At 37.4% G+C, this 21,166-nt stretch overlaps 1 protein-coding gene across 1 annotated transcript; it reads left to right on the forward strand.

The window, feature by feature from the left end:
* Positions 1-3,301: 3,301 nt before the first annotated feature.
* On the forward strand, positions 3,302-20,907 carry LOC144658015 (tolloid-like protein 2). The gene is made up of 13 exons (XM_078518341.1): positions 3,302-3,357; positions 5,411-5,586; positions 6,445-6,610; positions 9,248-9,423; positions 9,506-9,671; positions 12,322-12,497; positions 13,213-13,378; positions 13,750-13,925; positions 14,605-14,770; positions 17,589-17,770; positions 19,269-19,437; positions 19,726-19,892; positions 20,532-20,907. Exons 1-13 carry the CDS (start codon positions 3,302-3,304, stop codon positions 20,681-20,683), a joined length of 2,094 nt encoding a protein of 697 aa, XP_078374467.1. The 3' UTR covers positions 20,684-20,907.
* The last annotated feature ends 259 nt before the right edge of the window (positions 20,908-21,166 follow it).

Raw genomic sequence — 21,166 nt, forward strand, 5'->3', positions numbered from 1 at the left:
TTTCGCACGTAGACTCGTTTTGAAACAGAGGCAAAGAATAACTCGGAAATGGCCTATTTAATGAACCATTTCTTATTTAGCCTCAACTCAGAAAAGCACTTGTCACAACAATGAATAGTCAAGGCAAACTTGCATAAAACTTGAAGCTTTGTAGTGTCAGACCGCCTCTAGATCATTTGTACTATAATTATGTTCAAATGACAAACAGAACTTTCGACTAGGCTGAAGTTAAACTTTTATGAAGATAAAAACTATAAAATTAAAAAAAATGTTAGTTTTGGATTTCCGTAAAACGTGATTTTCGTCTTAGAAAGTAGCACTCGTCGTTGAAAAAACACTGTTACCAAATATAGCTTCTAAGCTTAAATTGTCTTTAAAGTTGAAGTTTTGCATGTAATTTTTGTTTGACGGTTTTAACAAGTGTTTAACTATCAGCGTGTTTCCTTAATTTAAAGTCGAACTGATCGTGATAACCACAAGATGTTTTTTCACAACTGTTTTTTTTTCTCTTCAATTCCTAAGTAAATATGCGTTAAAGCCGCCTTCCAAGTAACAGATTCCGGAAAACTGTTAAATTGATGACAAGCTAATTTGTCGTTACTGTAAATTGTAAGTTCTGGTCCAGCTAAATAATGTAAGAAATTAATCATACTAGTAAGCTTACTTATAAGTCAGTTCCAACTTATTTTAAAATTTAAAACCGATAGGTCGTGTAACAATGAGCTCGGTTTTCCTTCGAAATTTTAAGTTAGCAACTTCTGGCCAGGCAACTATTTTTCTTTCTCCTATAGCACCTTCAAAATAAACAGAGAGTTCCTTTCCTTCTAGCTTTGTGTAAACCCAACAGAATATAACCCCAGCGTAAATTGTCACATTTTAAACCTTGCCGTTGTGAGAAACCGTGTTTTAAAATTGTCGTTTTGTTTGTATTTTTAGTTTATGAGAAATGAACCAGTAAATTAAAATAATTCAGAGTTAGAAACGTGCAATAGTTTAGTCTAACACAAAGTAAAAAATCCAGCTGCTTTAAAGAAAGGTTTTAAGGCCTTGTTTACTTTTACTTCGTTTCGCGAGCCAATATTTTTTTACGCGTCATGCTTGCTGGGGGGTTATTGCTTATTTGTTTGTTAGTTATTCTTTCTTGTTTTGTAGGTTTTAAGGCAAGGGAACGGTCAGAATGTTGACATCGTTAGTTAAATAATGTAAACCACTACTCGTTTACCTAAAACTTTTAAGAAATGTGCTTCAAATAAATTTGAACGAAAAGCTCCGGTAATTTGACCGAACGTTGACTGAAAATAAGCACGCGGTAATTAACGTTCTAACAGTCGGCATATTTTTTTTTCAACAAAAGTCATGCAAAATAAAACAAAGTTGGTCAATGTTGTTTTACCTAAAAAGGGACTGTGTCACGAATTTTAGCCAAACTTAGGCATAGGAAATGACCAGCAAATTCGTTTAAATATATAAAATAACCCCTTAAAACAGTGAAGGAATATTTAAATAACACAGCAAATACAAAAGAAGGCAAGGATGGCCAAAAATGTCGAAGATTGAAACGGGTTGCGATATAGGTTTTTGAAAAATGGTCCGGCGGAACAGTTTTTAAAGTTAATCTTGTCGGCTTGTAACTTTAAATTACAACGCCTGGGAGACACATTTGGCTACAATGAAGCTATGGTTTTGCCATTTAGAATCATACAATTAATTTCTTTGCAAACATTTAGGTTCATAGTGAATATTTGGCAAAATTTAGTAACATAAAATTAATTTAGCCGTGACACAGTCCCTTTAAACCGTTGAGTATGTACTCTTTTATACCTTTTTTTAAGGTTCTCAGAGATGGTGCCCGAATTCTTAAATCCGTTGCTTGTGTGCTACTCTTGTAATTTTTGTAGTAGGTAACTTGAATCCTTATAGAGGGTAAATTTTATTTAATAATAGGAAGATGAAACTTGGTGAAAAATGGCTCTTCTTCGCTTCAAGTATAATAACATTGTCCCTGACCATGTTCTATAAAAAAATAGTGCTCGCTCAAAACCCATCGTGCTTATACAGCGGCTTTATTCCAAAGCATAATATCGTTTTTTATACCATGCCATAGAAAATACAGCCAATCAGAATACAGGAAAGCCGTTGTATATTCGACGGTATTCAACCCAACCTTCCCGTCGTGCGCTGCGATCTTATTCTCGATGAAATTTAGTAAGCGTATTTTCTATGGCATGGTATAAAATAGTTACACAACACTTTCTCGTGGTATACTATGGAATATCCCACTTGTCACTTGTATTTTCTTCGCATACACACTCGCCTAAAGGCTCGTGTGTATACCGAAAAAATACAAGTGACTCGTGGGATATTCCATAGTATACCACTCGAAAGCGTTGCATAACTAGTATGTATTTCTAATTCTTTCTTTGCAGAGGTGACGGCTCGAAACCACCTGTAATCCCAATCATCTACCAGTCTAATTATGGAGAAAAACCCCCTTAGAAACATGACAGCGGTTTTCCTGCTTGTCATGTTTATGTGTATTGTAAGGAACGTTGCACTCGCTATACAAGGTGAGCAGAGGATAAGTAGATATCATCTATAACAGTTCATCAGGTGGCAGTGAATAACACACACCCTATGAAATAAAATAGACTCGGAGTCAAACATAACCCCAGTACGTGTAAACAGAGCTTCTCTTTATTTGCGCCCTACACTCTTTTTATTTTATAAGAATCTAGTTTATAAGAATATCGAGGCTGAAATTTGCGAATTTTTAAGAATATCTTAAGAATAAACCCGAGGCTGAGATTTTGAAAAGAATATAGTTTTTGTTGAAACAAAATCAAGTATTTTCATTTCCGTCACTTTATCTCTGTGAGGAATGCTTTGTTTAAAGCCAAAACGGCCAGGCTGCAACGAAAAACAATGGTACATGTGCACAATGTAATACGATACAGATCTGGACAACAAACACTTGTAATTGATTACCTAATACTTGCTAAAACGGAAATGTCAAACGGTATTTTCTAAGAATGTTCATAAGAATATTTTCAGCCTAAAATGCCTGGGTTCAGCCTGGGTCGGAAAACTGTATTCTTATAAAAAAAAGAGTATCTATCTAAACAAAGTTATGCTTTTAAAGTGTGATAACTTCATTTCTTTATTACAATTCATTTCTTTTCTTTTTTATTATTATTTAATAGAATGCAGTTCAGTTGTAAACAACACACTGATAAGTCCTGGATATCCTTATAACTACCCAAACAATCTGGATTGTAACTACTCGGTTCCTATTCCACACGACATGGCTATGAGGATCTATTTTCATGAACTAAACCTGGAGTATCATCCAACATGCAAGTGCGTATTGAAGGATCTTAGGAGCCCAGGGGGGGGGGGGGGGGTACTCCGGATTGTAAATGACGGGGATGATCGAAGGATTTTTTGGGGTTTGATATTTTCGTTTCCGGGATATTTTGGGGTTGGAAAATTTGGCAAGTATTTTTTTGGGTGACTTGATTTAAATAGGGGAGTTTTTTGGGTATTAAAAACGAACTTAAATGCCTTGGTGCGGCCTTGTTGGGCGAGAATTGTTATGACAAATTTGAAAAATGTTTTTTTTTTCTCAATGATGAGTAAACAAACACGAGCGTTCAATTTGTTATTGTTTTCTTTGTATTATATTATTGCCCCTCCTGGCAATTTAGGGGTAATTTGACAAGGGATTTTTTGGGTAATGTCGGAAGACTTAGGGATTTTTTTGGGTCTTGAGTTTTGCCTCCATTCGATCATCCCCATCATTTACAAGCCGGAGTACCCCCCCCCCCCCCCCCCCCCCGCCTGGGCTAAGGAGCTCTTACTCTTTCTCTTCTAATACAGTACGAAATTAAAGCAGCTGTGTCACTGATTTTGGCCAAATTTAGGCACAGGCAACGACCAGCATATCGGGTGAAATACAAAAATAACCGCTCAAAACAGTGACCGCTAGCTAGGCACGTACAAGAGTTTGGTATTGCAAGTCAGGGGAGTGCCACTAAAGTGCGAGGATTGTTATGACAAATTTGAAAAATGTTTTTTTTTTCTCAATATGGTCAGTTACCAAGCTCTCCTTTCATAAGAGACCCTCTCAACGGCTTTCCTTTACTTCAACGCTACTGTTAAACTTAAAGGACTGTCCAATAATTGTTTGAAATAACTATCTAATAAGAGTCGAAAATCGGATGAGCCCCAATATTGTAGCTTTACTTTATGACAGAAAGGCTTGAACTGTTGCCTGATCAACAACAGAAATTACTGTTTGGATAAAATTGTTATCAGGTATGTCTCGGTTCTTTTATGGGATCGAATGAAACTATGAATATGTACGTATAATAATTATGAATATTTAGTCGATGTATGCTTCTTCCTCGACATTTTTTTGTGAGGTACAAACCTACCTTCGAATGACACGAAACTAGGAAATTATAATTTAGTTACTTAGAAAAACATATAACAACAGGTTAAAGTCGTATAAAATGGGTATAACTAAGAAGCCTATTTTGGCCCATTTTTATAGATGCGCCATATACCATGCTATTTGAGATGACTCTGTTACATTTAAACTGAATTAACAGAGATGCGTTGTATTTTGTTTTATAATATAGATAGGAGTCTACGCGCGCTCTGATTGGCTAAAAGCCTATGTTTTATCAGAGTATAAAACATAGAAAAAGCATGTTTTATTGTTTTTCGTCAGCTTTCTCCCGTAGTGCTTCGCGCGTCGTTGACTATAACCATTCGTATCCCACAAGGGCGAATGGAATAAATGTTTTATTAAATTCCTATTATAAATCCACTGGACATTTCATTTTGATGTAAACGAAGTGAAATATGAGGAGGCGGGAAAAATTGCGGCGCGGTGTTCACTTCTTGAGTTGTATGCTGAGACGAAATTGCACTCAGAGTCGGTGAAGTTTATTGAAGTTCAAAGGCAAGATCAAGATTGAAAGGTAACAAACTTACCTGAAATGCCTAGCCTTATTTTACGTCGAACACTGAATGAAATTGTGTCAGTTTTCTGGTTTTCCCGTAAATTAATTGCTGATTTTCATCTTTGTTCGGTCGCTCTCGTTTTACATTTACAAGACCTTATTTTTGATTAAACTTTTCACTTGCGGCGTCTAAAATCTATATCATAAAGCAAAGAAAGAAGCCTAAGCCATGTTTTATTCTGTCATAAAACACTCCGGGCATTTGAGAAAACTCGAGAAATGTAGAAAACATTCGCCTGCGGCTCATGTTTTCTACATTTCCCTCGTGTTCTCAAATGCCCGTCGTGTTTTATGACAGTATAAAACATGGCTTAGGTTTCTTTATTTGTTAAATATAATTTTACTACATACACCTTAATCTGATGTTTGCTTTTAATTTAAAGCTACGACTATTTGAAGATTACTAATGAGAACAGCGAGACATTTGGTGTGATCTGTGGTTATCGGTATGATACGGATATCATTGTCACTGGAAGCTACGCACTGCTTACATTCCATTCAGACTCAGAGGTACAAGACAAAGGATTCAATATATCTTTCATTGCAGTTCCAAAGCCAAGTGAGTACAATAAGAATTATATTTTACGGTACACGTAGGGTCGAGTGAGCATAGATTTGTCGTAAAATAAAAATTACACAAATTGTCTACTTTTGTATTGGGAAGAGCAACATAAAAAAAATGCTTCCGTGTATATCCAAATCGTTTAAATATTGCAAGATTTTCCCGTAACCTTAAAGAACCAGATTTTTTTCTGTGAGGTAATACGTCACCTCAAAGAGAGGAGAGGTCGTGCTTCAAGCTCACCCTAAATTCTCTTTGGTCGACGCGGTAAATAAGGGCCCTTAGGGTTTATGTGGGTCGATAGAATAAACGCCCAACGTACCTCTTACATTGAAGGACGAGGTCTGTCAAACCTTGCCAGCGTGATTAACCAAAAGATAACGCCCCAGCCAGTATAACTCTTGAAATCATCAACGCATACAGGCTACATCAAAACGAAACGAAAAGGTGAAATGAAGTCACCACAGCAGGCGCAGTTTCTACGTAAACAAACACAATTGTAAAGGCAAGTCCACTAGTGTATTACAAGATCAATTGCAAAACAAAGGAAAAGGCTTGTAGCGCTACAAAGAGAGCTTTATTAAAGTTGGTAGAATGATTTAGCGTTGTAATAGTTTTTAATCTTAGTTAGCATACAACATAGGTTTTGTCGTTTTATTGTATTTTAGATTTTAACGTATTTTAATGTTTAACATTTATTTTCTCAGAGGACCCTCCTGAAAACCACCCCCTAGGTGATTGGAGGCCTCCTCTTAAAATATTTATTATTATTATTATTAATATTATTATTATTATTATTATTATTATTATTATTATTATTATTAATAGAGTTTACATTCCAATCCACTGTTGCAGAGATAAAAGAATGTGGTTCCGTGGTAAACAATACCCTGAGGAGTCCAGGATATCCGGACAACTACCCACGAAATATGGATTGTAATTATTCGATTCCGATTCCAGACGGCATGGCGGTAAAAATCAACTTTCTCGAGTTTGACGTAGAGTATAATATAGAGTGCGAGTAAGTATAAGTAATGCCAATTCTGAGCATAATATTCTAATCCATTCATATTCATCCATTTCTGTTCAGTAAAGTGCCCTTCATTTTACACTGTTCATAACTGACCGGTCCCCTGTAGTTCCGGTATAAAAGCGGACCGAATCAGATCTATTGTCTCAGGACCTAATTAAAACTAGATCCTTTTGGACCGTTTCTAAGTGAAAAAAGCCTAATAGTTAACGAATGTTTAAATCCATACTGCGTGTTGGTTTCTTCAGCATAGCTGTAAACAATGTCTATTATTATTATTATTATTATTATTATTATTATTATTATTATTATTATTATTTGGGGGAGCAGGGATGGCGCAGTGGTGAGAGCGCTCGCCTCCCACCAACGTGGCCCGGGTTCAATTCCCGGACCCGGCGTCATATGTGGGTTGAGTTTGCTGTTGGTTCTCGTCCTTGCTCCGAGGGTTTTTCTCCGGGTTCTCCGGTTTTCCTCCCTCCACAAAAATCAACACCTCTAAATTCCAATTCGATCGGGAATCCGAGGGCCACAGGTTTGTCAGTCGAAAGACTGTTATGTGCAACCCTCGTAAAACAAAGTTGAATGTCAACGGATATAAATCGAGAGGAAAGAATCCCAGTGTACAATGAGCTCTTTTATGCATATGGTCACTGTACCTGAAGTATGTCTAGAAAATGCTCGACGTGTGGCTTTTGTCTCGATTAGCAATGACACATATCCCTACAGGCCTATCTCAATTGTCTTATTCACAATGTTTACATTTTTTCCGAAGTAAATTTAACATCTCCTTCTCGAGTTCGTTTGTAAAGGCTGCCCCATCATCAACACTACGCTTCTGTTCATCTCTGGTATTAATAATAATTGAATACAAATTGAGCCACTGGCCTCACCTGCTAAAATTTTCAAAAAGATTTCGTTCAAATTTTAGAGCTTACGAAGGCAGCAACAGTTCCTTGATTATTTTTGTTTTGTTTTGTTTTTTCTCTTGTGCTTTTTTCCTTCGTTTGACACAATAAAAGATTAAAGCTGATTTCCAGTCCGTACTGCGCAGACTCGGGGTTTGTTTTCGTTTTTGTTTTGAATTCGTTGAAACGTTACACTTCGGTGACAGCATACATGAAGTTTTTTAGTCCGCCATTACAGTTCGTTTCGTTCAAGGACTTCCGATGAGCTAAAACGTCGGTTTGAAATAGCGTCAAGGTTCTTTTACTCGTTATTATTTGTTCTGCAAGGATATCTGGCGTTGATAATGAAGAAAAACGTAAGTTTGTCGTGAAATTTTTAGTTTTGCTTGTAAACATTCCTTCGTGGTGGGCTCGCATAAACATTGCAGCCGAGATTGCGCAGTATGGACTGGAATTCATCTTTAAGCTATACATTTTAACACAACGCTTTAGTGGGATATAAGTGTTTGTTTGTTTATCAAATATTAATTACCATAAATTTCTCTTTTGTTCTTCTGTCATTATCTTATTTTTCCTTTCATGACGCATAATTATATATCATTTTTAGTGCAGAATGCACTTTTGTGATGGTTTGGTGGGCAGTCGTGTGATAAACCCCTAAACCCCTCAAGCGCTAAAGCACTATGGTGTAAACTTTTAATCACCAATTAATTAATTAATATCAATTAATTAATTATTCCTTGTGGAGGGGGTGGGGGTGGGGAGCACCTGACCGTACCCCTAGGTAAAACCTGGAGCACATCTACGTTACTTTCATATGAAGATCTCAAACGTATATATTTGTTTCAGAAAACCCTTTGCTCTCCTTGTGGTACTACTCGACGTTCTAGGGCAACGTTCTTTACGCCAAACGCATGCGCAGTTTAGTCTACATTTTTTGCTGGAACTCTCATGAACATCGCTTGTATTGCGTGTTTGTGGTAGGATTCCTGCAGACTTCGTGGCGCCAAATTAGATTTTGAGAATTTCACAGCGCTTTCGTAATTAGGTATGCAAAAACTTGCACCGGGATTTTCGGCGTGAACACCTGATAACCAGGAAACAAATATCCTAGCTGTACTGCGTTTTAAAAAACCTGTCGAAAAATATGTTTTTTGATTAGATTTGTTTCTTTAGTTTTTGAGAATCGTCTTTCGTGCAGGTCTAAACCGTAACTTAATTAAATTAAACAAATGTCATCGATGCCGCCGTAAAACAGACAAAAAACAAAAGTTTCATGTTATCGCATTTTCAAGGAAGACAAAAGTATTTTGTTACAAACGAACAAAAGTGTCGTGTTACGTTTGCAAAGATTAGCGTAAGGAACACCTGGAAAAGAGTACAAGTAGCCCGTGAACAGTTTTTCCGAAAGTAAAATAAAGCAAATAAACACGAACATATATAAAATATCATACTTTCAATTGTTCCATATTGCATTCTGCACTTACCAAATCATCGAGATTTTTTGGTAAATATCCCAGCTAAGCTTATAACATCAATGCCTCAATGAGATACCAGACATTGACAAATGATGCGCTATAGTTGTCATATAAACGTTGGACCTAACATTATGCCAAGGCAGTGTCAGACAACATTTTAATTATCTTCGTCGCATATTGGAATTTTGGTATTTTCGTTTGATAAATGACTTCCTGTCATCCTTTATTTTTTTTTTCTTTTTAAGGTATGACTACTTGAAGATTACTAACGAGAACGACGAGGAATTTGGTGTGATCTGTGGTGAGCATCGTGGGGCGGACGTTATCGTAATTGGAAACTACGTACAACTAGCATTCCATTCAGACTCTGAAGTGCAGAAAAAAGGATACTTGATATCTTTCACTGCTGTTCCAAAGTCTGGTCAGTATAATTTGAATGATACTTCATCAACTTCGTAGTTAGTTTTGAGTTTAAATTGAGCTTTTAAATAATCACTTTGCAGAGATTCGAAAATGTGGTTCCGTGGTAAACAATACATTAAGCAGCCCTGGGTATCCAGGCAACTACCCAAGCGATATGGACTGTAATTATTCAGTTCCGATTCCACACGGCATGGCGATAAAAATCACCTTTTATGAATTGCTGGTGGAGTATGGTTCCTTGTGCAAGTAAGTTAATATAACTATAACTATGTTGTAAGGGAAAAACAACAGATCCTACAGTGCTGACGTCGTTTCGCATTCATGCCCCTCAAGTGTACAACGGTGAACGCACGCACGAAAAATGTTTCCTATATTTTTACTAAAAACTTTCCTAATACAAACTCGTCGACACTAAGGTGCAGGATTGCGGTTTATCAAAATATCATGATAGAATATCATTAGTTTGATAACTGATATTTTGATATCTCAGTGATATTTTGGTGATAACTGCATGATAATATCAAAAAATATTTTTCTTTAAATATCAAAAATATCATTATCATATCGTATTTACATGATAGTTGCTAGAATACTTTTTGTTATCAAATTTTTAAATTATCGTTATCAAGGTATCACTATCAAGTTACAATCATATCATATATCACTATCATTTTCAAATCTCACTCAAGCAATAACAGACACAATGGTATTATGATATATCATGATAATATCAAAATTGTCCACAAAACTACATAATCACATCATTTGCCGATTTACTCCTTTTAGACACGGCAAGATTAACGTTCGTAACACCAGATTTTGGCTTTTTTAACTCACTCTTTGGCCTTTTAATGGCTGTCATCATTCACAAACCAGAAAATATTTAGTTTGCACTGCTTCATTTTTCTTGCAACTTTCAAATACGTATTTAGTAAGATGCGGGTAAGACTAATGTATTGGGATTGTCTGGGGTTAATGTACGTTATCGTTCAAAATTAGGGTTAGAGTTCAGAGGCAATGTTATTCAGCCGGTTAGCGTTTGAGTAAGGGTTAGGTTAGGGTTAGGGTTAGGCTAGGCTAGGTTAGGGTTAGGTTAGGTTAGGTTAGGTTAGGTTAGGTTAGTTAAGGTTAGGTTAGGTTAGGGTTAGGCTAGGCTAGGCTAGGTTAGGGTTAGGGTAGGTTAGGTTAGGTTAGGTAAGGTTAGGTTAGGTTAGGCTAGGCTAGGTTAGGGTTAGGGTTAGGGTTAGGGTTAGGGTTAGGGTAGGTTAGGTTAGGTTAGGTTAGGTTAGGCTAGGCTAGGCTAGGTTAGGTTAGGTTAGGTTAGGTTATGTTAGGTTAGGTTAGGCTAGGCTAGGCTAAGTTAGGGTTAGGGTTAGGAATAGGATTAGGTTAGGTTAGGTTAGGGTTAGGAATAGGATTAGGTTAGGTTAGGTTAGGGTAGGTTAGGTTAGGTTAGGCTAGGTTAATTAGGGTTAGGGTTAAGGTTTAGGGTAAGTACAGTATTCTGATAAAATCATGATTTATCATTCTATCACTGAGACGGGGAGGAGAAATAAAGTTAGTTAATTAAATATTCTGATAATATCATGATTTATCACTCTATCACTGGGAGTAGAAGTAATACTACTTAATTAAATATTTTGATAATATCATGATTTATTACTATATCACTGGGAGTAGAAGAAATACTACTTAATTAAATATTCTGATAATATCATGATTTAACACTCTATCACTGGGAGTAGAAGAAATACTACTTAATTAAATATTCTGACAATATCATGATTTATCACTATATCACTGGGGGGAGAAATAAAGTTAGTTAATTAAATATTCTGATAATATCATGATTTATCACTATATCACTGGGGGGAGAAATAAAGTTAGTTAATTAAATATTCTGATAATATCATGATTTATCACTATATCACTGGGAGTAGAAGAAATACTACTTAATTAAATATTCTGATAATATCATGATAACATATCTTTATAATCAGAGAAAACCCCATTGCGGAATATCAAAAAATCAACCCCTTATATCACCAAAGATATATCATGATAATCGCACTATCCCTTAGAAGAAACATATAAAAAAAACGTGATATATCATAATTGATTATTAGTCCTGATATAATGATAATACGCAATACTGCACCTCTCTCCTCGTCGAGTTGTGGCACAAGAGACCAATTGCCAATCATGGTCCACCTTTCTTTGTGATAAGCACCACAAGAGTTAGTCCAGATCCTGGACCCTTTCTTCCGCGAGCCCTTTGTTGGGGTTAAACTTAAGTGCGAGAAGAAAAAGTTCAAGGTCAAATTAAATGCGCATGCTCAACCCCCATAACGGGCGCGAGAAGAGAGAGTTCAAGGAATGGAATTCACAAAAGGCAGAAAAACAAAAAACAACAAGAACTACAGAAAAAAAAAACAACAACAACGTCGAAAAAAAAGTACCCAAAGCAAACTAGTACTGTCGGTGAGGTATATGTTCTTTATTCAACTGGTGAATCTCGAAGAAGGAATTTTCAGGCACCTTTAAGGCATCTTGGATCAATTTCGTGGAGACACCTTCTCTCATTGATTATCATTATCATTACAGAAATTCCAAAAGTTATTTTCTGAGCGCATTATTAGAAGTGTTTGAATTGAAATTCTCATGTAACATTGATCATGTTAAACCGAAGAAAGGGAGAAATTGGTGTTTCAAGTCGAGCCATACTTTCTTTTATTATAAACGTGTTAAATATATCCTCGCGCTATTCTGCAAATGACCGGGCAGTCCCTCATATTAAGATGGGAAATAACTCTGAAACTAAACCACACTTTGATTTACCAACCTGCACGATTTTCTGCCCCGTTCTGTTATAGTATGATTGTATTTTTCTTGAAAGATATGACTACCTGAAAATTGCTAATGACAAGAACAGAACATTTGGTGTGCTCTGTGGTTTGCGGCGTGGGACGTTCATTATTGTAACTGGCAACTACGCACGTCTATCATTCCATTCAGATTCCTCATTTCAGTTAAAAGGATTTTTTGTATCTTTTACTGTTGTCCCAAATCCTGGTGAGTATTACGAGAAAGCAATCTCACATTTCTTATAAGGTACATGTAATTTGTCGCTAAAAAGCATTATTATTCAACAAATGCGCGCGCTGCCCGTATATGGTCAAAATGTTAACGTTATCTGTCATCCGTACATAACAGATATCCTGCGATATACGTAGGTTGCGAAGATTCGTCCGAAATCTTGTAAAGCGCTGCATAATTACAGGTTTTCTATCTGCAAAATGTGTTTCGTTGACAATTTGTTGAATAATAAAACAATTATCCTGCTCAATCTTGCGGAATATCGTCTGATTTTAGCCAACTCGGCCAACGGCCTCGTCGGCTAAGTATCAGGCGATATTCCGCGCGATTTCGCAGGATAATTGTTAAATAGCTGAATGGTTAACCTTTGTGACATGCGAGTGGCGTTGAAAGGTTTTCGCTGATACGCACATAATCAACATACCTACACGTGCTGTTTCTGTGTTTAATATACAACTTGCCCTCAATTATAACAAGGGTTTATGGTAAAAGGCGAATGAAGCCCACTTTTTACTACTCGACAGAAACAAATAAAATACCTTAAAAATTCCATATTTTAGATAATTGATGTTTAAGCATTGTCCTCTTACCTTTTCAGAATCCCTATTTTAGACAATTATTCCCCAAGAGGGAATGAAATACACGAGAATTTATTATAACTGGGCTTCGCATTTTAAATTTACCATTGCAGAGATTATAGATTGTGGTTCCGTGGTGAATAATACACTGACAAGTCCTGGATATCCAGATATTTACCCAAGCAATATGGATTGTAATTATTCGGTTCCCATTCCTCACGGCATGGCGATAAAAATCACCTTCCGTGCATTTAACGTGCAGTATGATTCACAATGCAGGTAATCTTAAACTATCGCTACTGGTTGATCTCTGTTTTCGATGTCGTTGTTAAATATCATTGGTATAAATTTATAGAACATTACATTTTCACTTAACTCTTTGCAAAAAAGGATCCGATGCCGGAAACTGGGCAACACCAGATTTGTTTAGTTAGGACCATATCTCTAGTCCAAGACTAAGGTTGGATCATATCGGATATCAAATTCCTTGTGAACAAAGGGCCAGCCATGCCCGGTTTTCTTACCTATCTATTTGAAACCAGTCCCTGGTGAACATAGTGTCCATCTTGCAACTATGAAAGAATCAGGTTACGTAACATAATAAGTTTTAAAGTTTATTTAAAAATTCTAACACGTGTTGGTCTTTCAAGGTATGACTACTTGAATATTACTAATAACAACAACAAGCTTTTTGGGGTAATCTGTGGTCAGCGGTCTGGGCTGGTAGTCAATGTAACTGGGAACTACGTAGTGCTTACATTCCACTCAGATGCTGAGGTGCAGAAGGGAGGATTCCTTCTATTTTTCACTGCTCTTCTACTACCTGGTGAGTGGAAAACATCTAAAACTATTTGTCTTGCAAAATTGTTAAAAGAATTTAACCACGGTTGCAACTTTTCTTTCGACGGTATCCACTTGAAAAAGCTATGCAGTTAGAAAAGTAAAATAAACAAACAAAACTAAAACAAATAAAAGGGAATTCGCATTGGCATTTCCACAGGGTGACTCTTCGTCCACTCTTCCCGATTGAATTGGAATTTAGCAGTGTCGGCTTTATAGAGGGAGGGAAACCGAAGAACCCGAAGTAAACCCTCTGAGCAAAGACGAAAACCAACAACAAACTCAACGCACATATGACGCCGGGTCCGGGAATCGAACGCGAGCAACATTGGTGGGAGGCTAGTGCCCTCGCCACTGCGCCATCACAGATCCCTCAAAGTACTAAACGCTGGGCACTTTAGAGCCAAAACAAGGTAGCATTAAATAAACACCCTTCACTGCAACCCAAGAAAAGACAAGAAGTGTGACTTCATTGACCACAGCATAGTACATGGCCTATAAATGTGGAAAGTTTGTTGCATGTTTTCACAAACATTGCCGTCGAATTTTTAGTGTCAACCGAATTGAAGTGGCCTTTCAACTTTTCAAGGCACCTCTTTCAGGAGATTTAAACTCAAAAAAATTGTCGTTTTGGTCGAGCTTTAAATCTAGTTTTGCCATTGCAGATATTAAAGAATGTGGTTCCGTTGTAAACAATACCTTGACAAGTCCAGGGTATCCAAACACCTACCCGAGCGATATGGATTGTGAATATTCAGTTCCTATTCCACACGGCATGGCGTTAAAAATCACCTTTGGTGAATTTCACATGGAGTATGATTCATCATGCAAGTATGTAAAAAGAATATATACATTTATAATTAAGTTTTTATATAACGCGCGCTCTGATGGGTTGAAACAGTGTACTTTATCAGAGTCCAGATGTACGGAGCCCTAACGGAGGAAATGTCACGCCATCGACCCAATATGGCCGCCCAATTCCCGAACGTCTCTCTCGGGTTTTGTCTTGACCCTGACATCTTCTTTGACCTGAAAAACGAGAATGAAAACGAGCTTTTAACGTCAGTTAATATAAAACGTCCTGTTCCTAACAGCACAAATTGCACGGCGATAGAAAGTGAAATTTCGGTACAATTATTAAACAACCAACCAAAGATTTGTAAACGACTCAAGGCCGAAATTAAGACATAATAACGAAAGCAGAAACGAAAAACACGAAAGATAGTACAAAATGGCGTATCCGAGTTTTTGAATACGAGTTTCGCAATATTTTAATAAGTACGGAATTTTAGATAAAACACGCACAGTTACATTTCCGTGTAAAAAACAAAACAAACAAACAGCAATTCAAAAAACAGAAAACTAAAATAGCTAGCGAATACACACACAACTCAGACTTGTTATACACTGAATAATTTTTTTCTGGCGTTTTCAAAACAGCTTGGTGCCGTGAAAGAAAAATTGCCAAAAGCCTTCACAAAATGACCAACAAAGAAGCTAGACAACAACCTCGCTAAATTCTACGCCACAGCTCGTACAAAAGACGGTGAACTTTACTCAAGGTCATCGCTTCTTGGATTTCGCAACGCTTTCGAGAGACACCTAAACAATCCACCCCTAAACCGATTGCAAAAGGGGTTGAATTTCAAGCTTCAAACAAGCTGCTGCAAAGTTAGAAAAAATTGAACAAGAAAACATGGAACACAAGTTTACCTGTCATTCCAGAAGCAGACTAAATTAAAAACCTCCATTGCAATTCAGGAAGACAATCCTGTTCCCATATCCTTTCCAGTGCGATGAATGGAAGGCCACAGCTACCACAGCAACCGACTCAAATTTTCCCTTGAATCCGATGGTTGTAAATGATTCGCGAAACACGCCGCACGGGCGCAGCATTTTGTGAAGTACCAGCCAAAAGCTTTGAGCAGTTTGTTTTTCTAGTTGTCAAGTTAACAACGTGCAATTTTACATGGGCCAGAATTCAGCCGGTTTTCAATGAACAGTCTACTTTTCTATCCTGTGTTGTACTAAAAGTCCTAAGAACTTCAAGGACTCGTGTTAAAATTCGGATTCCACTTGACATTTTCAGCTTGTGGATTTCTGAAATTTGATGGTTTCAAACTTGATGGTTGGACAGCTGTTGACAGCTGATGTCATATTCAACCAATCAAATTCTTTTAACCATTGTAACAAGTTTTGTGATTGGCTAATTGTTGCGTACTTTATCAGAGTACAGATGTACGCTGACGCCACCTCTATTCGCTTGAAAGTAGGGAGAAACACTCGCCTATCGGCTCGCGTTTCACCCTACACTTCTTTCGTGCTCTAGCCTCTTCCTGCGTGCTTTACAACAGAACAGAGCACAGTCGAGGCTTATTTATTTGTTAAATAAAGCCATACCTATATATTATAGACACTATGCAAGCATTAGGTTTATATCACTAGAGATAAAAAAGCTAATAGTACTAGTCCCACCTTCTTCACTCGAAAAGTAGAACTTGTCCTTCTTTCCTTTTCGTCATCCGTTTCTCATTCTATCCAGTGCATCAATATCGTTGTCCCTTTAAAGCCTGCGGCATACAGCAGTGTAATCCTTTTTCGTTGTTGTATACTAAGGTTAAACTAGTAATAGTTCTCACTAGTAAACTGCCCCCGCCTTTTTATAATTTGTTTTACAGCAATAATCTAAGATTAGTGGAGTCTTCAGTTTCCGCCTTTAATTATTGATGCCGATGGACCACAAAATTAGGCTTCTTTTTGATTGTGCCATGTACGGCACGGCACTGTCTGCTGTGGAATTTCTTGTTGTGTGACACCGTTACGTCCTAAAAAATCTCACAAGTTCAAGTCGAATATATTACCTAGCGGAAATAACACATTGTTCGTGGTGACAACATGCAAGCTTATTCCTTGGCTTATGACATTCAAAATGAACTTATAATAATTCCCAGGCAAAAAAGCCTGACAATTCCACGGGAAACAAAATATGGCAAATTCAAAGATTCGAGTAAACAATTTTTGATTCTTATTCAACCCACTCTTTGGATCAAATAATCTGACAGTTTGTTAGCGAAACGAATTACCTTGTATTACATTTTTGTTTATTACTCGTTGTATTAAAGATGTATACGATACAAACCCCCGAAAGCAAACGTTGACGCTCGAACCAGCTCTTGGAACACACGTAGCCAAGGACACGAAACCAATTGCTCGAAATCTTTCGACGTATTACTAAAAACTGCTTCAAATATCACTTAAAGCAGAGAAACCGCTCGAACAAATCTGTGAACACACGTAAACCAAAACCGGAAAACGAAATGCTGCTAGAAGATGGCGAAGCTCGAAGGTGACGAAACGCGACCTCGTGGTTGCAAGTACCCGACACCACCGTGCGCGCTTGCTAAAATATTACCCGAGACGACCGTGCGCGCCTAGTTTTGCAAAATCGAGAACGCTTCGCCCATTAAAAACACATTTCTTACTTTTTCAACAAATATTCTTTGTCCTTGTATGTATACACCCGGGGACTCCTAGGGTGCCTCCTCGGGTTTTGGCCTCTGGGCCAAAACCCTGCGGGGGCAAAAAGGTTTGAAATGCGACCCCAACTTTAAGGTCTTACTTTATTCACGACTTTCTGTGTTCTTTTCAGGTTTGACTACTTGAAGATTACTAATGAGAAGGGCAAGTCTTTTGGTAAATACTGTGGCGGGCCGTACAGGAAGGACGCCACTGCAGATGTAAATGGAAACTATGCAAAGATAACATTCCACTCAGACGCTGATCTGCAGAAAAGAGGATTCTTATTATATTTTAGTACTTTTTCGCTGCCTGGTAATTATAAAACAATTAAACCACCTCCTTAATGGGCAATAGCTCCACAATCTCCTATAAGAAATCTTGGGGTGCATGTGGTTCGATTCCATCTTATCTATGCCTGATGACATCACCAAGACATGCCTTTTCTCATTTTATTACTTGTTTAATGTATTTTTTTGAGAAATGTCTGTACTTCAAGTTGGATTCGTCTTAAGGGGGCTCACAATAGTTTTAAGGTTTTCTAGCACTTTTACATTTAAGGGATTCAATAAAACGAAATAACATTTCTTTTTACAATTTTTTGGGAATAGCTACTAGCTCGAACGTCAGCAAACCGAAATATGATCATATGACGTCATCACCTGTTATCATAGCAACAGTTTATGGGCGTAAATAAGAGTCATCATGGAGCTTCTAACGGTAATAGCGCAAAAATTAACTCGGTGACCCCTATTTTTCTGAATCTTATCCAATTCTACATAAAAAGGGGAGCAATTTTAAAGAGTTTAAAAAAATTCTCTGGAGCAGATTTTATGTAATTACTCAAAAACGTACTTTTTGACTGGCTAAAAATCCGGTCCAGAGAATTATTTTAATTTCACCTGTAGTTTTCTCTCAGGCCACACTACCTTATTTTAAAATAAAAAAGTGGGGTCACCGGACTTGTTTTTCAGTTAAATTACTTCGCGTTTCAAGAAGCCACGCGTGATCAACGCGCGTTCCAAAATCTGGCCTTTACAAGATCCCGTCTGTCGCATGCGTAAACGTTGTCCGCTGGTCAATGCCCTCAGAAGAGTTGCTTGCTCGCTTTCATCAGCATATTTATCCGTCACTTAGTTGACCTGTAAATCGAAGTGCCGTTAATAAATAAAGTAAACTAAAGCCACAGACAAAGCCGCCCAAGGAAAGATAGAGAAGTAAACGTGTATTGCATGCTTTAGTTTCGGGAATTTCGCAGCGTGTATACATAAAATTTTCTCCTCGGCACCATGTATGGTGATCGGCAAACATTTTTTCTTCAGCTTATAGTAACAATAAAGACTTTGTGCGGCTAAAAAATGTCGTAAAAACGCGATTTTCTCTGAAAACTGGACAAAAATAGACTTCGACAAAAAATTTACGCACCGCCGTGTTTGTTTTTCTTCTTTCATGGCTGAAAAATCCCGCGAGTGACGCGCGTGATTCGCGAGGTTTGGACCCAGGCCTCAGGCGAACGTAAAACTATTGTGAGCCTCCTTAAAATAAGGCAGCCTTTTGTTTTGCCATTAACCCTGTGAATCGATTAAAAAATTTACCAAGAAAGAAAAAAAGGTATATTTCTCGACTGCAGTCAATAGTATCTAGAAGTGTAGACTTAGTTAGTAAATGCCAGTACCTGAAACAATACTGTTGCCATTAAGCTCAACCGTATGCCCTGACCCTCTCCTGAGAATGATTTAATAGTGTAGTTTATAAGTTATGGTATTCGTTTCGTTGCTTCAATACATAATTAATATTAACCTTTTGTCAATAGGATGTGGTTCAGTTATAAACAATACATTGACGAGCCCTAACTATCCAAATAACTACCCAAACAATATGGACTGTAAATACTTCTTGTATCTACGTCCCGGCATGGCTGTATATATCAACTTTCATGATTTTGACGTTGACTATGATCCATCAGAACAAAGATATTGCGTGTAAGTAAAGCCATAACTGTCACTAAAATAACTCTTGCTATGCAGTGAATTTAATTTCCAAAAAAAATTGCTTAACTCCTTCGTACAACAACAGTAACAACAACAACGACGGCAGCAACAATAATAGCAACAATAACAATAAACCTAGCCTTATTTCACATTTTAAAATGTTTTGCCATTATAGATTGCCTTTAACCAATCAAAGTATTATGATAAAGTAGTATGATAAAGAGTGATTTGTGGGAACTGCATAATTCCCATAAGTATGTACTTTCTTTTTCTTTGCAGATACGACTTTTTGATGGTTAGCAATGATAGAGGAGATGAATTTGGCGAGTACTGTGGTATGAAGTCTGGGACAGAAATTTTTGTTCCTGGATCCTACAATCAGCTAACATTTTACTCGGACTTCACTATTCAAAAGAGGGGATATAATATATCTTTCACTTTTGTTGGTAAGTAATGCCAAAATGTGGCTTTAAACCCAGCAAGCGATGGGAAGACTAGCACTGAATCCAGACGAGGAAACGACCTACACACGGGCAGGCAGAGAGAATTATTAGACAGACAAACAGACAGACAGACAGACAGTCAGGCAGGCAGATTGACAGACAGACAGACAGACTAGCACTGAATCCAGACGAGGAAACGACCTACACACGGGCAGGCAGAGAGAATTATTAGACAGACAGACAGACAGACAGTCAGGCAGGCAGATTAACAGACAGACAGACAGACTAGCACTGAATCCAGACGAGGAAACGACCTACACACGGGCAGGCAGAGAGAATTATTAGACAGACAAACAGACAGACAGACAGACAGACCAGACAAACAGGCAGACAGACAAAAAGACAGAAAGACAGACAGACAGACAGACAGACAGACAGACAGACAGACAGACAGAGAGAAAGACAGAAAGACAGAAATAAAAAACAGACAGATTGACAGACAGACAGACAGACAAACAGACAGACAGACAGACAGACAGACACACTGCTTTGTTAGGTTCAGAATGCGTTTCTAACATAGTTCATTAGTTTACAACAATTGTCTGGTTACCCTTACATATATTGATGTTTGTTTGGAGTTAGATTGTGGAACTCGATGTTCTTTTGAATGGGATCGTTTTGATGGCTACAAACTTACCTGCTGGAATGTAACCATAAGTTCGATCTTGGACGTTGTTAGATGCTTCCCAAAGATTGTACCAACCCTGTACGTGTATGTTATGAAGCCTGTATGATGTATACCAGTGGGAGGCCCCCAGAGACAAATCGTTTCTCAAGGGTTTTTAGTTAACGTGACGTTCGTAAGTTAACATCTTTACGGACCCTCCAAATCCTGCAAGTTACGTTCGTTTTTTTGTTTGATAAGTAAAGAAAACAAAAGAAACAGTTCGACCGTGAAGGTTTTTTTTCTTAATTCGTGGCCGCCCTGACACTAGTGGGAAAATTTAATGGAAAACTGGCTTATATTAGTTAGCTGAAGTACATGTACCGTAGTTGATGTTTACGAACTGGAATCAGTTTCAAGAGACAAAGAGATAATGGGGAGAAGCTCTAGATGGAACGAAAGCATAAAATTAGGCTTTAAATATATGCTTTTATATGCTAAAAAGCTCCTTTTTATTCATTATATTCCTTCTTTTTCGTGTAACATAAAATTAAATAATAAAGAAAACGGAAAGAAGCGAAAAAAAACGTTTAGAATATTTATTTTATATAAT

The sequence above is a fragment of the Oculina patagonica genome, chromosome 6 (assembly GCF_052425735.1).
Source record: "Oculina patagonica isolate OP01 chromosome 6, crgOcupat, whole genome shotgun sequence".
NCBI classification, from domain to species: Eukaryota; Metazoa; Cnidaria; class Anthozoa; order Scleractinia; family Oculinidae; genus Oculina; species Oculina patagonica.

Bases quoted from the DNA above. Each gene is read 5' to 3' on its own strand.
- LOC144658015 (XM_078518341.1), top strand. From the start codon at position 3,302: ATGGCTATGAGGATCTATTTTCATGAACTAAACCTGGAGTATCATCCA. The intron at 3,358-5,410 runs GTGCGTATTGAA...TTTAATTTAAAG, and splicing joins GAGTATCATCCAACATGCAA to CTACGACTATTTGAAGATTA. The intron at 17,771-19,268 runs GTAATTATAAAA...TTTTGTCAATAG, and splicing joins TAGTACTTTTTCGCTGCCTG to GATGTGGTTCAGTTATAAAC.